The following is a 13,940-nucleotide window of genomic DNA, read 5'->3' on the forward strand; positions in this document are numbered from 1 at the left end:
AATTTTGATAGGGATTGCATTAAAAGTGTAGATTGCTGTAGGTAAGATTGCCATTTTTACAATATTGATTCTTCCAATCCAGGAACAAGGGATGTTTCTCCACTTTCTAGTGTCTTCTGCAATTTCTCGCATGAGTGTTTTAAAGTTCTCATTGTAGAGATTCTTTACTTCCTTGGTTAGGTTTATTCCAAGGTACTTTATTTTCTTTGATGCAATTGTGAATGGGAGTGATTCTCTGATTTCATCCTCTGTGTGTTTGTTGTTAGCATATATGAAGGCTACTGATTTCTGTGTATTTATTTTGTATCCTGCTACATGGCTGTAGGTTTTGATCAGCTCTAATAGTTTGCTAGTAGAGTCTTTAGGGTCCTTTATGTATAGAATCATGTCATCTGCAAATAATGATAACTTGATCTCTTCCTTTCCAATTTGTATCCCTTTTATGTGTGTCTCTTGCCTTATTGCTATGGCTAAGACTTCCAAAAGTATATTAAATAAAAGTGGGGACAGTGGACACCCTTGTCTTGTTCCTGATTTTAGTGGAAAAGCTTCCATTTTTTCCCCCATTTAATAATATGTTGGCTGTAGGCTTGTCATAAATAGCCTTTATTATATTGAGATATGTTCCTTCTATTCCAAGTCTCTGTAGGACTTTTATCATGAAGGGATGTTGGATTTTGTCAAATGCTTTCTCTGCGTCTAATGAGATGATCATGTGATTTTTGTCCTTCAACCCGTTTATGTAATGTATTACATTTATAGATTTGCGTATGTTGAACCATCCCTGCATCTCTGGGATAAAGCCTACTTGGTCAGGGTGAATGATTTTTTTGATATACTCTTGTATTCTGTTTGCCAGTATTTTGTTGAGAATTTTTGCCTCTATGTTCATGAGGGAGATTGGTCCGTAATTTTCTTTTTTTGTTCTATCTTTGCCTGGTTTTGGTATCAGGGTGATGCTGGCCTCATAGAAGGAGTTTGGTAGAATTCCTTCTTTTTCTATTTCCTGGACAAGCTTAAGAAGCAATGGTGTTAGCTCTTCCTTAAAGGTCTGGTAGAATTCAGCAGTGAATCCATCTGGGCCTGGGCCTTTTTTAGTTGGGAGATTATTGATAACTGTTCAGATCTCCATGTTTGTTATAGGTCTATTTAGGTGATTAATCTCATTTTGATTTAATTTAGGTAGGTCATATAAATCAAGGAAATCATCCATTTCTTTCAGATTTTTATACTTTGTGGAGTATATGCTTTTATAGTATGTTCCTATGATTTTTTGAATTTCTCTGGAATCTGTTGTGATGTTACCTTGTTCATCTCTGATTTTATTAATTTGTGTCTCTTCTCTCTTTCTTTTGGTCAGATTTGTTAAGGGTTTATCAATCTTGTTTATCCTTTCAAAGAACCAACTCTTTATTTCATTAATTCTTTGGATAGTTTTTTTTTTTTTTTTTTGTTTCTCTTTCATTAATTTCTTCCCTAATCTTTATTATTTCTTCCCGTCTACTGATTTTTGGTTTGCCTTGTTCTTCTTTTTCCAAGGCTTTAAGGTGAAGCATTAGGTCGTTTACTTGCGACCTTTCTATTTTTTTTTTTTTTTTTTTTTGAGGTAGGGTCTCACTCTCGTCCAGGCTAACCTGGAATTAACACTGTCATCTCAGAGTGGCCTTGAACTCATGGCAATCCTCCTACCTCTGCCTCCCGAGTGCTGGGATTAAAGGTGTGCGCCACCACGCCTGGCTTCCTAATTTCTTAATATAGGCACTTAAGGCTATAAATTTACCTCTTAGAATTGCCTTAATTGTGTCCCAGAAATTTTGGTATGTTGTGTTCTCATTATCATTTGACTCTGTAAATTTTTTGATTTCCTTCTTGATTTCTTCATTGACCCATTCATCATTTAGTAGTGTATTGTTTAGCTTCCATGATTTTGTGTATGCTCTATAGCCTTTCTTATTACTGATTTGTAGTTTAATTCCATTGTGGTCAGATAGAATGTAAGGAATTATTTCAATTTTCCTGAATTTGTTAAGATTTGCTTTGTGTCCTAATATATGGTCTATTTTAGAGAATGTTCCATGTGCTGCTGAAAAGAATGTATATTCTGCAGCCTTTGGATGAAATGTCCTGTATATATCTGTTAGGTCCATTCCTTCTATGACCTCATTTAGTCCAGATGCCTCTCTGTTTATTTTTTCCCGGGATGACCTGTCAATTGATGAGAGTGGGGTGTTAAAGTCACCCACCACCACTGTGTTTGGTGTTATCTGTGACCTTAGTTCTAATAGTGTTTGTTTGACGAATTTGGGAGCCCCCATATTAGGTACATATATTTTTAGGATTGTAATGTGTGTATGAACTTTTGTGTCCATTTCTTTGTATGCCCAAAATGCAGAAGAATAGAAAGAGCTCTTAGTATAGATTGAAGAATTAAAAAACATATAATATATGTAAGTGATTGAATTTATATATTTTTAATACTTTTTATTTATTTGAGAGAGAGAAAGAGGCAAATTGAGAGAGAATGCATGCCTTAGGGCCTTCAGCTGCTGAAAATGAACTCCAGATGCAAGCGCCACCTCGTGCATCTGTCTTATGTGGGTCCTAGGGAATCAAACTTTGATCCTTTGGCTTTGTAGTAAACACATTAACTGCTAAGGTATCTCTCCAGCCCTGAATTTATATTTTTGTACACAAGCACCTTTAACTGCTGAGCCATCTACCAACCCTGAAAAAACAAATTTATATTTATATTTGTTTTTTTTCAAGGTAGGGTCTCATTCTAGCCCAGGCTGACCTGGAATTCACCATGTAGTCTCAGGCTGACCTTGAGTTTATGGCAATCCTCCTACCTCTGCCTCCTGAGTGTTGGGATTAAAGGCATGCACCACTATGCTTAGTCTGAATTCATTTAAAAAGATTTATTTGCAAACAGAGAGAAGAGAAAAACACTGAGAGAGAAGTCGGGCGTGGTGGTGTATGCCATCAATCATAGCACTCTGGAGGCAGAAGTAGGACGAATGCTGTGAGTTCAAGGTTACTCTGAGACTACATAGTGAATTCCAGGTCAGCCAGAGATAGCGTGAAACCCTACCTTGATAAAGAACAACAACAACAAAGAACATATTGAGAAAGAATGGGTGCACCAGGGCCTCCAGCTACTGCAAATGAACTTCAGTCACATGTGCCACCTTGTGTATCCAGGTTTGCATTGGTCCTGGGGAATCAAACCTGGGTCCTCACAGGCAAGCACCTTAACCGCTAAACCATCTCTCCAGCCCTGAAATTTGTATTGCTGACATTTGAAAAATTACATTTTTCTTCTGTTTTTTTTTTTTTTTTTTTGCCTGGTTATGGATTGTATTCAACTGAAGCAAAAACTTTAATCTATATTTCTCTATACCCTTCTCTTACTACTAACATTTTCTCTTGAACTAATCATCTGAATTATCTTATATCAAAAAGATAAAATGTAAGCACTTTATATACAAAATTGAAATTATATTACATACTTTTAAACTAAAATATGTTAATAAATTAATGTTTGATTTTTTTGTTTGTTTTTTCAAGGTAAGGTCTCACTCTAGCCCAGACTGACCTGGAATTCACTATGTAGTCTCAGGGTGGCCTCTAATTCATAGGGATCCTCCTACCTTTGCCTCCCAAGTGCTGGGATTAAAGGCACGTACCATCACACCTGGCTAATGTTTTATTTTTAAAACCAAATTTTAGAACTAATCTATGGACTCTTAATCCCTGTTGCCTCTCAAGTAGCTGCCATGTACCATGGGTTACTAGAAAGCTATTTTTGAAAATTATGTTTATTTTATTTATTTATTATTTTTTTTGTTTATTTACTTGAGAGCAAAAGACACAGAGAGAAAGACAGATAGAGGGAGAGAGAGAGAATGGGCACGCCAGGGCTTCCAGCCTCTGCAAATGAACTCCAGACACGTGCGCCCCCTTGTGCATCTGGCTAACATGGGACCTGGGGAACCGAGCCTCGAACCGGGGTCCTTAGGCTTCACAGGCAAGCGCTTAACCACTAAGCCATCTCTCCAGCCCTATTTCATTTATTTATTTAAGGGAGAGAGAGAGAATTGGCACACCAGGGCCTCCAGCCACTGCAAACGAACTCCAGACGCATGTGTCACTTTGTGCATCTAGATTATGTGGGTCTTAGGGAATTGAATCTGGGTCCTTAGGCTTTGCAGGCAAATGCCTTAACTGCTAATCCATCTCTCCTACCCCTATTTTTGTTATGGGGAATTAAGTATTTCCCTGACAGTAACAGCTATAGCTGGCCTAGAGAAGTTGAAATTTGTTGGCAGAAGTTTGTACCAGCAAACAGCCCTTCTGCCAGAAATGTTTTTTTCTTTATTAAAAAATTGCATGACACCTTTTTTTCTAGGAGTAAGAGCTTTTTAAATGTGTGTGAAATAGTAAAACTTGAGTTTTTTTAATTTTTTTAATTTTTTTTTTTTTTTATTTTTCAAGGTAGGGTCTCACTCTAGCTCAGGCTGACCTGGAATTCACTATGTAGTCTCAGGGTGGCTTCGAACTCACAGCAATCCTCCTACCTCTGCCTCCTGAGTGCTGGGATTAAAGGCATGTGCCGCCATGCCCAGCTAAACTTGAGGTTTTTTGTGTTTTTTTTAATGGCTGTTTTCTTTTTTTCTTTTCTTTTCTTTTCTTTTTCTTTTCGAGTTAGGGTTTCACTCTAGCTTAGGCTGACCTGGGATTCTCTACGTCGTCTCAGGGTGACCTCAGACTCACGGTGATCCTCCTACCTCTGCCTCCCGAGTGCTGAGATTAAAGGTGTGCACAACCACACCCGGCTTAATGGCTGTTTAATAAGATCATAGTGTGTATGTTGTTATATTCTTGGGTTCTTTCCTACAATTACAATGATTGCCCAAGTATATAGGTTCCCTTCTTTAGGACTCCTGATACTTGAACTCCTGATCTTCCTGTCATTACTTCTGGCGAGATGAGAGTAGAGTCATGTACCATTACACTCAATTTTATGTGGTGCTGAATATGGAACCCATGGTTTTGTGCATACTAGGCAAGCACTCTACCAACTGTCTTAGTACTTCATAAAAACACTTTATATTTACAAAATGTAGAAAACCCATTGTAATTTATGGGTATCATTTGGACCCTAATTTGGACAAAGATTTGTTAATTTAATAATCAGTTATAAGAAAGTTGTAGAAATTTGAAATTTGGGCTGGAGGATGGCTTAGAGACGAAGGTGTTTGCCTGTGAAGCCTAAGGACCCAGTAAAAGGATTGTCATGAGTTTGAGGCCAGTGTGAGACAACATAGTGAGTTTCAGGTCAGCCTGGACTGGAATGAGACCCTGCTTCAAGAAAAAGGAAGAGTTGAATAATAAGTTTGAGAAAATAAAGGCACACTTTCAAATATTTTTATTTCGTTTGGGTTCAAGAATTGGCTAAAAACTGGTGATTTCTGCAGATTCATTTCAATCCTTTTTCAGTTATATGAAAACTATGAAAAAAGTAATTCTAACATCATTGTTTTTATAAAACCTGTTTTTTGCATTGTTTTCTCATCAATCTCCCTAGGAATATATTCTGTACTTGTGGCTTTGATGGCTGGCAAGGCAGAAGTCAGGTACAATCCAACTGTTATCCAGCCCCCGCTGATAGCAGAATTCATCCGAGAGCTTGGATTTGGAGCCACTGTGATAGAAAATGCTGAGGAAGGGGATGGGGTCTTGGAACTTGTTGTAAGTAAGCTTTTTTACGTGACTAATAAGATTTCGAAGGAAAATGTGGGAAAAGGTTACATTGGGGAGTTCTTCAGAGAATTACAGGCTTAGAAAATTAGTCATATAATGATAATGAAGGTAACTGGAAAAAGGGTAGAATAAGACAATTTAGTGGTAGACTTCAGCCATGGAATATAACCGTCATACCTTTACTTGTGTCATATTTTTTAAAAGCTAAAAAAAGGGGGGATTGGAGAGATGGCTTAGTGGTTAAGGGACTTGACTGAAAAACCAAAGGACCCACGTTTGATTCCCCAGGACCCATGTATGCCCAGATGCACAAGGTGGAACAAGTGTGTGAAGTTTTTTTACAGTAGCTAGAGACCCTCCCTCCCACCCCCTCAAATAAATAAAAATAAAATATTAAAAAATAAGGTCATAGCTAAGAACATGGCTTAAAAAAAAAAAACCAAAAAACTAAGCTACAAAACCCCAAAAAACCAACAACTCAAAAAACATAAGGCATGGTGGCACACACCTTTAACCCCTCAAGCTCTCAGGAGGCAGAGGTAGGATGATCACTGAGAGTTCAAGGACACCCTGAGACTACACTGTAAATTTCAGGTCAGCCTGAGCTAGAGTGAGACTCTATCTAAAAAAACAAACAGGTCAACCTGTTCTACATAGTGAAACTCTGTCACAAAGAAGGAAGAGAGAGGGAGGAATGGAAAAGAAGTGAACTTTGTACCAAAATAAACTCCAGTTTAAACCAAAAGCTTGATTGTAAATAATGAAACCAGGAAACATTTCCTAGAAAAATGCTTTTGTCCACTTAGTGAGCTCCATTCAGAGCTTGTGTATGTGTGATATGTGCATGTATCGTGTGGTGTGTGGGGTAGTGTACTTGTGTGGCATGGAGGGGTATGCTTGCCTGCAGTGACTGGAGCAGAACGTCTGGTATCCTGTTCCATTGTTCTTCTGTCTATTCTTTTTTTGTTTGTTTGTTTTTTATTTATTTATTTGAGAGTGACAGACAGAAAGAGGCAGAGAGAGAAGGGGCATGCCAGGGCCTCCAGCCACTGCAAACGAACTCCAGATGCATGCGCCCCCCTGTATATCTGGCTAACGTGGGTCCTGGGGAATCGAGCCTCGAACCAGGGTCCTTAGGCTTCACAGGCAAGCACCTAACCGCTAAGCCATCTCTCCAGCCCCTGATGCTTGAATTCTTGATCCTCTTATTTCTATCTTCCAAGTGCTGTGATTATACATTCCTGGCTTAGAAGTCTTTACTGAGCCATCTTTTGGTGGTATCCTTTAAATAAGTATTCTTGAATAAGTTGTTTTTAATTTCCTTAATACTCTCTAGTCAGTTTCTAAGGCATTTCATTGGCTGCTTTTTGACAATGTTTTTTGTTTTTTGTTTTTTTCAAGGTATGATTTCACTCTAGTCCAGGATGACCTGGAATTCATTTTGTAGTCTCAGGGTAGCCTTGAACTCATGATGATCCTCCTACCTCTGACTCCCAAGTGCTGGGATTAAATGTGTGTGCCACCATGCCCAGCTTTTCTGATGCTCTTTTTTTGGCTTGTTTTGCTTCGCTGGTGTTTTTAGAGATAAGGATTTCACTGTGTAGAACTCCTGCTTCAGCTTCCTCAGAGGGGCAGTAGTGGGATGTACTACTAACTATGTCCTTCTGACTTTTGTCAGTTTTATGATTGCTTTTATTTTTGGCAATGCTAGGGATAGACCTCAGGGCCTCAAGGTTTGCTAAATAAATGATCTTCCATTGAGTTACATGCCCAACCCTATCAAAGTGCTTTAAAAATATTTTCATGTATTTATTTGAGAGAGAGAGAGAAAGGAGGGTAGAATGGGCTCACCAGGGCCTCCTGCCTCTGCAAACTTCAGGCACATGCACCACTTTGCATTTGGCTTTATATGGACACTGGGGAATCAAATCCAGGCTATCAGATTTCCAAGCAAGCAAGTACCTTTAACCAGTGAGCCATCTCTACAGCCCCTTTAAAATTTTTTATACTTGAGAGAGAGCACTCGTTTTTTTTTTTTTTTTTTTTTTTTTTTTTTGAGAAAATAGTTTGCCATACTTCCTTACATATCATTCTGGAAGTCCTGCATGTCCGTTTTAGAATTTAATACACAACTCAAATGTAAACTCATTCAAGATATAGAGAAATACTTTTGTTTTGAGGTAGGGTCTTGCTCTAACCCAGGATGACCTAGCATTCATTATTCATTATGTAATCTCAGGCTGGCCTCAAACTCACAGCGATTCTTCTACCTCAGCGTCTGGAGTATACCCCCATACCTGGTGGGAAATACTGTTTTTTTTATTTTTTTTATTTTTTCGAGGTAGGGTCTCACTGTAGTCCAGGCTGACCTGGAATTCATTATGTAGTCTCAGGCTGGCCTTGAACTCATGGCGATCCTCCATCCTCAACCTTCCAAATGCTGGGATTAAAGGTGTGTACCACCATGCCCAGCATGGGAAATACATTTTTTTTTTTTTTTTGGTTTTTCGAGATAGGGTCTCACACTAGCTCAGGCTGTCCTGGATTTCACTATGTAATCTCAGGGTGACCTTGAACTCATGGCAATCCTCCTACCTCTGCCTCCCGAGTGCTGGGATTAAAGGCGTGCGCCTGGCCTTGGAAATACATTTTTATACACCCAACATACACCTAACATTCTGTCACTTTTGTTATCTTTCACTAAAAGTAACACTAAAACCTATATACTTACATGGATTAAATAATATACATGTAAGCAAGGCAGTAAAAACAAGAAATGAACATTAAATTCTCTTTTTTTAAACTTTTATTGATAACTTCCATAAATATAAACAATATACAATGACCATAACTCCCTCCCACTACCCTCCTGTTTCCCTGTCCTGAATCCCTTCTTTCCAACTATTCTGTCTTTTATTTTGTTTGTTTGTTTGTTTGTTTTTTGGTTTTTCGAGGTATGGTCTCACTCTGGCTCAGGCTGACCTGGAATTCACTATGTAGTCTCAGGGTGGCCTCGAACTCACTGTGATCCTCCTACCTCTGCCTCCCAGGTGCTGGGATTAAGGGCGTGGCGTGTCTTTTATTTTGATGTCATCATTTCCCCCCTTTTATTATGCAGGTTTTGTGTAGGTAGCGAGGTCATGAATATAAAGGCCACTGAGTGTTTGGAAGTCAGTATTGTAAGCACTCCTCCCATTCCTTTGGCACATTCTTTCCACCTCAATATTGGTAGAATATTCCAATCCTCAATATTTCATCCTCAATAGTGGATGTGGAATGCTCTTATCACTAATAGTGACAGGAAGAGTTTGAGACAGGATCTCTTGTAACCTGGACTACATGCACAGATTAGTCTTAAACTCGTTATGGCTGAGGATGACCTTGAACTTCTGATTCTCCTGCTGCCACCTCCTGAATGTTGGGATTACAGTGGTGGTGGTATGCACCACCACACCCAGTTGAAGAGGGATCTTTTTCGTTTCTTTCAAGGTAGGGTCTCGCTCTGGCCCAGGCTGACCTAGAATTCACTATGTAGTCTCAGGGTAGACTCAAACTCATGGCAAGCCTCTTACCTCTGCCTCCCAAGTGCTGGGATTAAAGGTGTGTGCCACCACGCCTGGCTAGAGGGAATTATGTGATGAAAGTCTCTTGTGTCTAACCTCTTATAGTTGGGACTATGTATTTATTCAAGAATATTTAACTATTCAGTAGCAACTTCTACAACATAAAAATGAGAGTCTAACAATCATATAAATAGCAGAGATAACATTTTGCCAGAGAATCCTGTGTTATAATCTTTTTAGTTAAAAGTACTAATTAATGTTGAATTTAGGGAAATTTTATTAAACAATAACAGAGGTTTTGTCTTTACCAGGTGAAAGGAATGACATGTGCCTCCTGTGTGCATAAAATAGAGTCCACTCTCACAAAGCACAAAGGGATCTTCTACTGCTCAGTGGCCTTGGCAACCAACAAAGCACATATTAAATATGATCCAGAAATTATTGGTCCTAGAGATATTATTCAGACAATTAAAGTAAGTGTCAAGATTTGCATTTCTGTCTTACCTATTTACTCAGCAATTCCCAATTACATCTGGTTTGCATTAGATAAAGACAATGGAAAAACTCTAACCTTGAATATTCCAGATAAGATCTGCCTCAAAATTGCATGTAATTTTGCTTTTTTCATCAGGAAAATTTAGACAAAGTTACATTTTTATTATTAATTACAATCAGACTTACTTTAGGACTATAAATCACGTAAAATACATACAGTTAAATTTTTAAGGAAGATTTATGTTAATCACTAAAAATTCAAACATTATGCTATATGCATTATGGTTTGTTAGGTCACAGTTAAAAGGCTACTTTTTTTGTTTATTTTGAGGTAGGTTCTTGCTCTAGCCCAGACTGACCTAGAATTAGTCTCAGGGTGGCCTTGAGCTCATGGCAATCCTCCTACCTCTGCCTCCCAAATGCTGGGATTAAAGGTGTGCACCAGGGCTGGAGGGATGGCTTAGCGGTCAAGGTGTTTGCCTGTAAAGCCAAAGGATGCTGGTTGGATTCCCCAGGACCCACGTTAGCCAGATGCACAAGGGGACACATACATCCGGAATTCGTTTGCAGTGGCTGGGGGCCCTGGTGAGCCCATTCTCTCTCTCCCTCTTTCTCTGTCAAATAAATAAATAAAAATAAAATATTTTTTAAAAGGTATGCACCATCACGCCAGGCTAAAAGGCTACTTTTTAGTTAAAGTAAAAATTTTAAAGACCAAACCTTTTTGTGTTAAATTAACCCCGTGTCCTTCAATATATATATGCAAGCACAGAGAGAAGAGAGAAAGAGACAGAGAATGAGTACACCAGAGCCTTCAGCTGCTGTGAACTCCAGATGCATGCTGCACCCTGTGCATCTGGCTTTACATGGGTACTGGGGAATCAAACTCAGGACATTAGATTTTTCAGGCAAGCATCTTAACTGCTGAGCCATCTCTCCAGCCCAGTATATCATTCATTCATTCATACATACATACATACATACATACATACATACATACATACATACACACACACACACACACACACACACACACATATTTATTTATTTACATCTGGCTTTAAGTGGATACTGGGGAATTGAACCTGGACCAGCAGGTTGTGTAAAAGCAAGTGCTTTTAACTGCTGAGCCATCTCTCCAGCCCCATATGTTATGTTCTTTATCTGACAGAATAAGAATAAAGCCTATGTAGGCAAGGCCTTGAATAATATATTTAATATGGTGCTAGCTTTTGTGTACTGTTGATGAAAACCTCTGCTGAGGAAAATTGCACTTGAATTAAATTGTTAGATTGAGAGCAGTAGGGAACACATTAACTAGAATTAATTAAATATTGATTTATTTGCAAGATTAGAAACAAGGGTAATCAAGAGTAGGGTGCTGTGGATGGTCTCATGTTTTTATTCTCCAGCATGACTTGCACTCAAGGAATTGAGCTGAATTATTCTAAACCATATTACTGTGGCATATATATATATATATGTGTGTATATATATATCATTGAATGAAATGTTTTTTTTTTTTCATCAATTTTCTTAGGACTTAGGTTTTGAAGCTTCTTTGGTCAAAAAGGATCGGTCAGCAAGTCACTTAGATCATAAACGAGAAATAAGACAGTAAGTACTTTTAGATTGTCAATTAATCATATTTAGACTCTTCATCATAAAGTTAACATAATTTTAGTATGTCAGTTATTCCAATATCATTCTTATATTGGGTAGAATGACTGCCATCTGTATTTTTCTTTCTTTTTTTAAATTATTTGTTTATTAGACAGAAAGGGAGAGAGAGAGGAGAGAGAGAGAAGAACTCTAAATGTATGCACTACCATGTGCAGCTGGCTTATGTGGGTCCTGGGGAATTGAGCCTGGGTCCTTTGGCTTTGCAGGCAAGGGCCGTAACTGCTAAGTCATCTCTCCTGCCCCCATCTGTATTTTTCTATAGTACATAGAATATTTAACTATTAGCTACTTACTATTGTTTTTCCTTTTCTTATTTTTTTCATATAGATGGAGAAGGTCTTTCCTTGTGAGCCTGTTTTTCTGTATTCCTGTAATGGGGCTAATGATATATATGATGGTGATGGACCACCACCTGGCAACTCTCCACCATAATCAGAATATAAGTAATGAAGAAATGATCAACAGTCATTCTTCGATGTTCCTAGAGCGTCAGATCCTACCAGGGCTGTCTATTATGAATTTGCTGTCCTTTTTATTGTGTATACCCGTACAGGTAAGTGAAATATTAGCAAGTATATTTGTTGATAATGAAAAACCACCAAAATGTGACAGGGACTGTTATTTCAATTGTAAAATAGATATTAGTCAGAAGCTAGATCATTTTATACCTGATATTTAAAGATAAATAATATATTCCATTTAACCACCAAAATATTAATTAATTATACAGACAAAATATTTAAATTGTTTTTGAATTTGATATTGATACCTGCTGCCATATATGACTTTATCTTTCTGGCACTTCAATTCTTTCTGTATTTTCAACCTTTGTTTTAAGATAAACTTTTAGTGTAGAAAGACACTTTCACTTAATATGCCTCTTCTTTTTAAATTTTATTTTTTTAAGAGAGTGAGAGAAAGAGGAAGATGTGGTGGGGGGAGAAAGAGTGAATGGGTACTCCAGGGCCTCCCACCACTGAAAACAAACTCCAGACACATGCATCACTTTGTGCATCTGGCTTTATGTGGGTACTGAGGAATCAAACTTAGGACATCAGGTTTTGCAAGCAAGTATGTTTAACCATTAAGCTACCTCTCCAGCCACAATATGCGTACTCTTTTATTTGATTTTTATGAAAGAGGGCTGGAATTGTAGCTTAGTAGTAGAGCATTTGCTTAGTATGCTTTAGGACCCTGGATTCATTCCCAGTACCACCAAAACTAAACTAAAACCAAATACAACAGTTATTTTTAAAGATACCTTAGTATGTTTTCTTGTGCTAATGAAACAAGCTTCCCAGTTATATCTACCAACAAAATCAGATAACAGATCCCATAGCATGTGACATACCACTTAGGACTTTTAGGAAAGGGATTAAGTTTTGGTTTTGGTGTGTGTCTTCATGTCTGAGTATGGGTGCATGCACAGCATGGTATGTATATAGATGTTATAAGGACAATTTTAGGTTGGTTATTGCTGTCTACCTTGTTTTAAGAAGGCACCCTCATAGTTCACCACTACATTTGCCAAACTACCTGGTCCACAAACTTCTAGGAAATTCTCCTGTCTCCATTTCCCATCTTGCCATAGACCTAGTGGGATTATAGAAGTCTACCACAGGTTCTGGCTTTTACACGGGGCCTGGAGAGGATCTGAACTCAGGTGCTCACATTTGTGTTGTAAGTGCTGTATACACTGAGCTATCTCCCCAGCCCTTAGTTCATTTTTCTTTTCCTTCTTTTTTTTTTTTTTCAAGGTAGTGGCTCACTCTATTTTTTAATATATTTTTATTTATTTATTTGAGAGTGACAGACAGAGAGAGAAAGAGGCAGAGAGAGGGAGAGAGAGAGAGAGAGAGAGAAAGAGAGAGAGAATGGGCGCGCCAGGGCCTCCAGCCACTGCAAATGAACTCCAGATGCGTGCACCCCCTTGTGCATCTGGCTAACGTGGGTCCTGGGGAATCGAGCCTTGAACTGGGATCCTTAGGCTTCTCAGGCAAGCGCTTAACCGCTAAGCCATCTCTCCAGCCCCTAGTGTCTCACTCTAATTCAGGTTGACCTGGAACTTACTATGTAGTCTCAGGGTGGCCTTGAACACATGGCAATCCTTGTACCTCTGCCTCCCGAGTGTTGAGATTAAAGGCACGCACTGTCATGCCCTGCTCCTTAGTTTTATATTTTAAAATATCTTGACAAAATATATATTCTAATATTAGTTTTTGATTTAGCATCACAAAGAAAAACCCAATAACCCTTGGAGTTATTTTATGTGATATCCATCAGATCATAGAGGATGGCCCTCAGAGTCTTGTATAGCAATTTGAAGCCCTCCCATTATGCACACATCTGCTAAAAGACAAACCTGCTCTAGCATAAAATCCCTGCTTAGAGACAGATATGGTGGCATGAGCATGTATTCACAGCAATTGGTAGGCA

At 38.4% G+C, this 13,940-nt stretch overlaps 1 protein-coding gene across 1 annotated transcript in view; it reads left to right on the top strand.

The window, feature by feature from the left end:
- Atp7a (ATPase copper transporting alpha) overlaps positions 1–13,940 on the top strand; it is a 167,280-nt gene that overhangs the window by 110,258 nt on the left and 43,082 nt on the right. The window contains exons 6-9 of the mRNA XM_004666975.2: positions 5,588–5,751; positions 9,638–9,799; positions 11,362–11,438; positions 11,832–12,057. Coding sequence (XP_004667032.1) covers positions 5,588–5,751; positions 9,638–9,799; positions 11,362–11,438; positions 11,832–12,057 — 629 coding nt within the window. The remainder of the gene's footprint in view (positions 1–5,587; positions 5,752–9,637; positions 9,800–11,361; positions 11,439–11,831; positions 12,058–13,940) is intronic.

The sequence above is a fragment of the Jaculus jaculus genome, chromosome X (assembly GCF_020740685.1).
Source record: "Jaculus jaculus isolate mJacJac1 chromosome X, mJacJac1.mat.Y.cur, whole genome shotgun sequence".
In the NCBI taxonomy this organism is placed as follows: Eukaryota; Metazoa; Chordata; class Mammalia; order Rodentia; family Dipodidae; genus Jaculus; species Jaculus jaculus.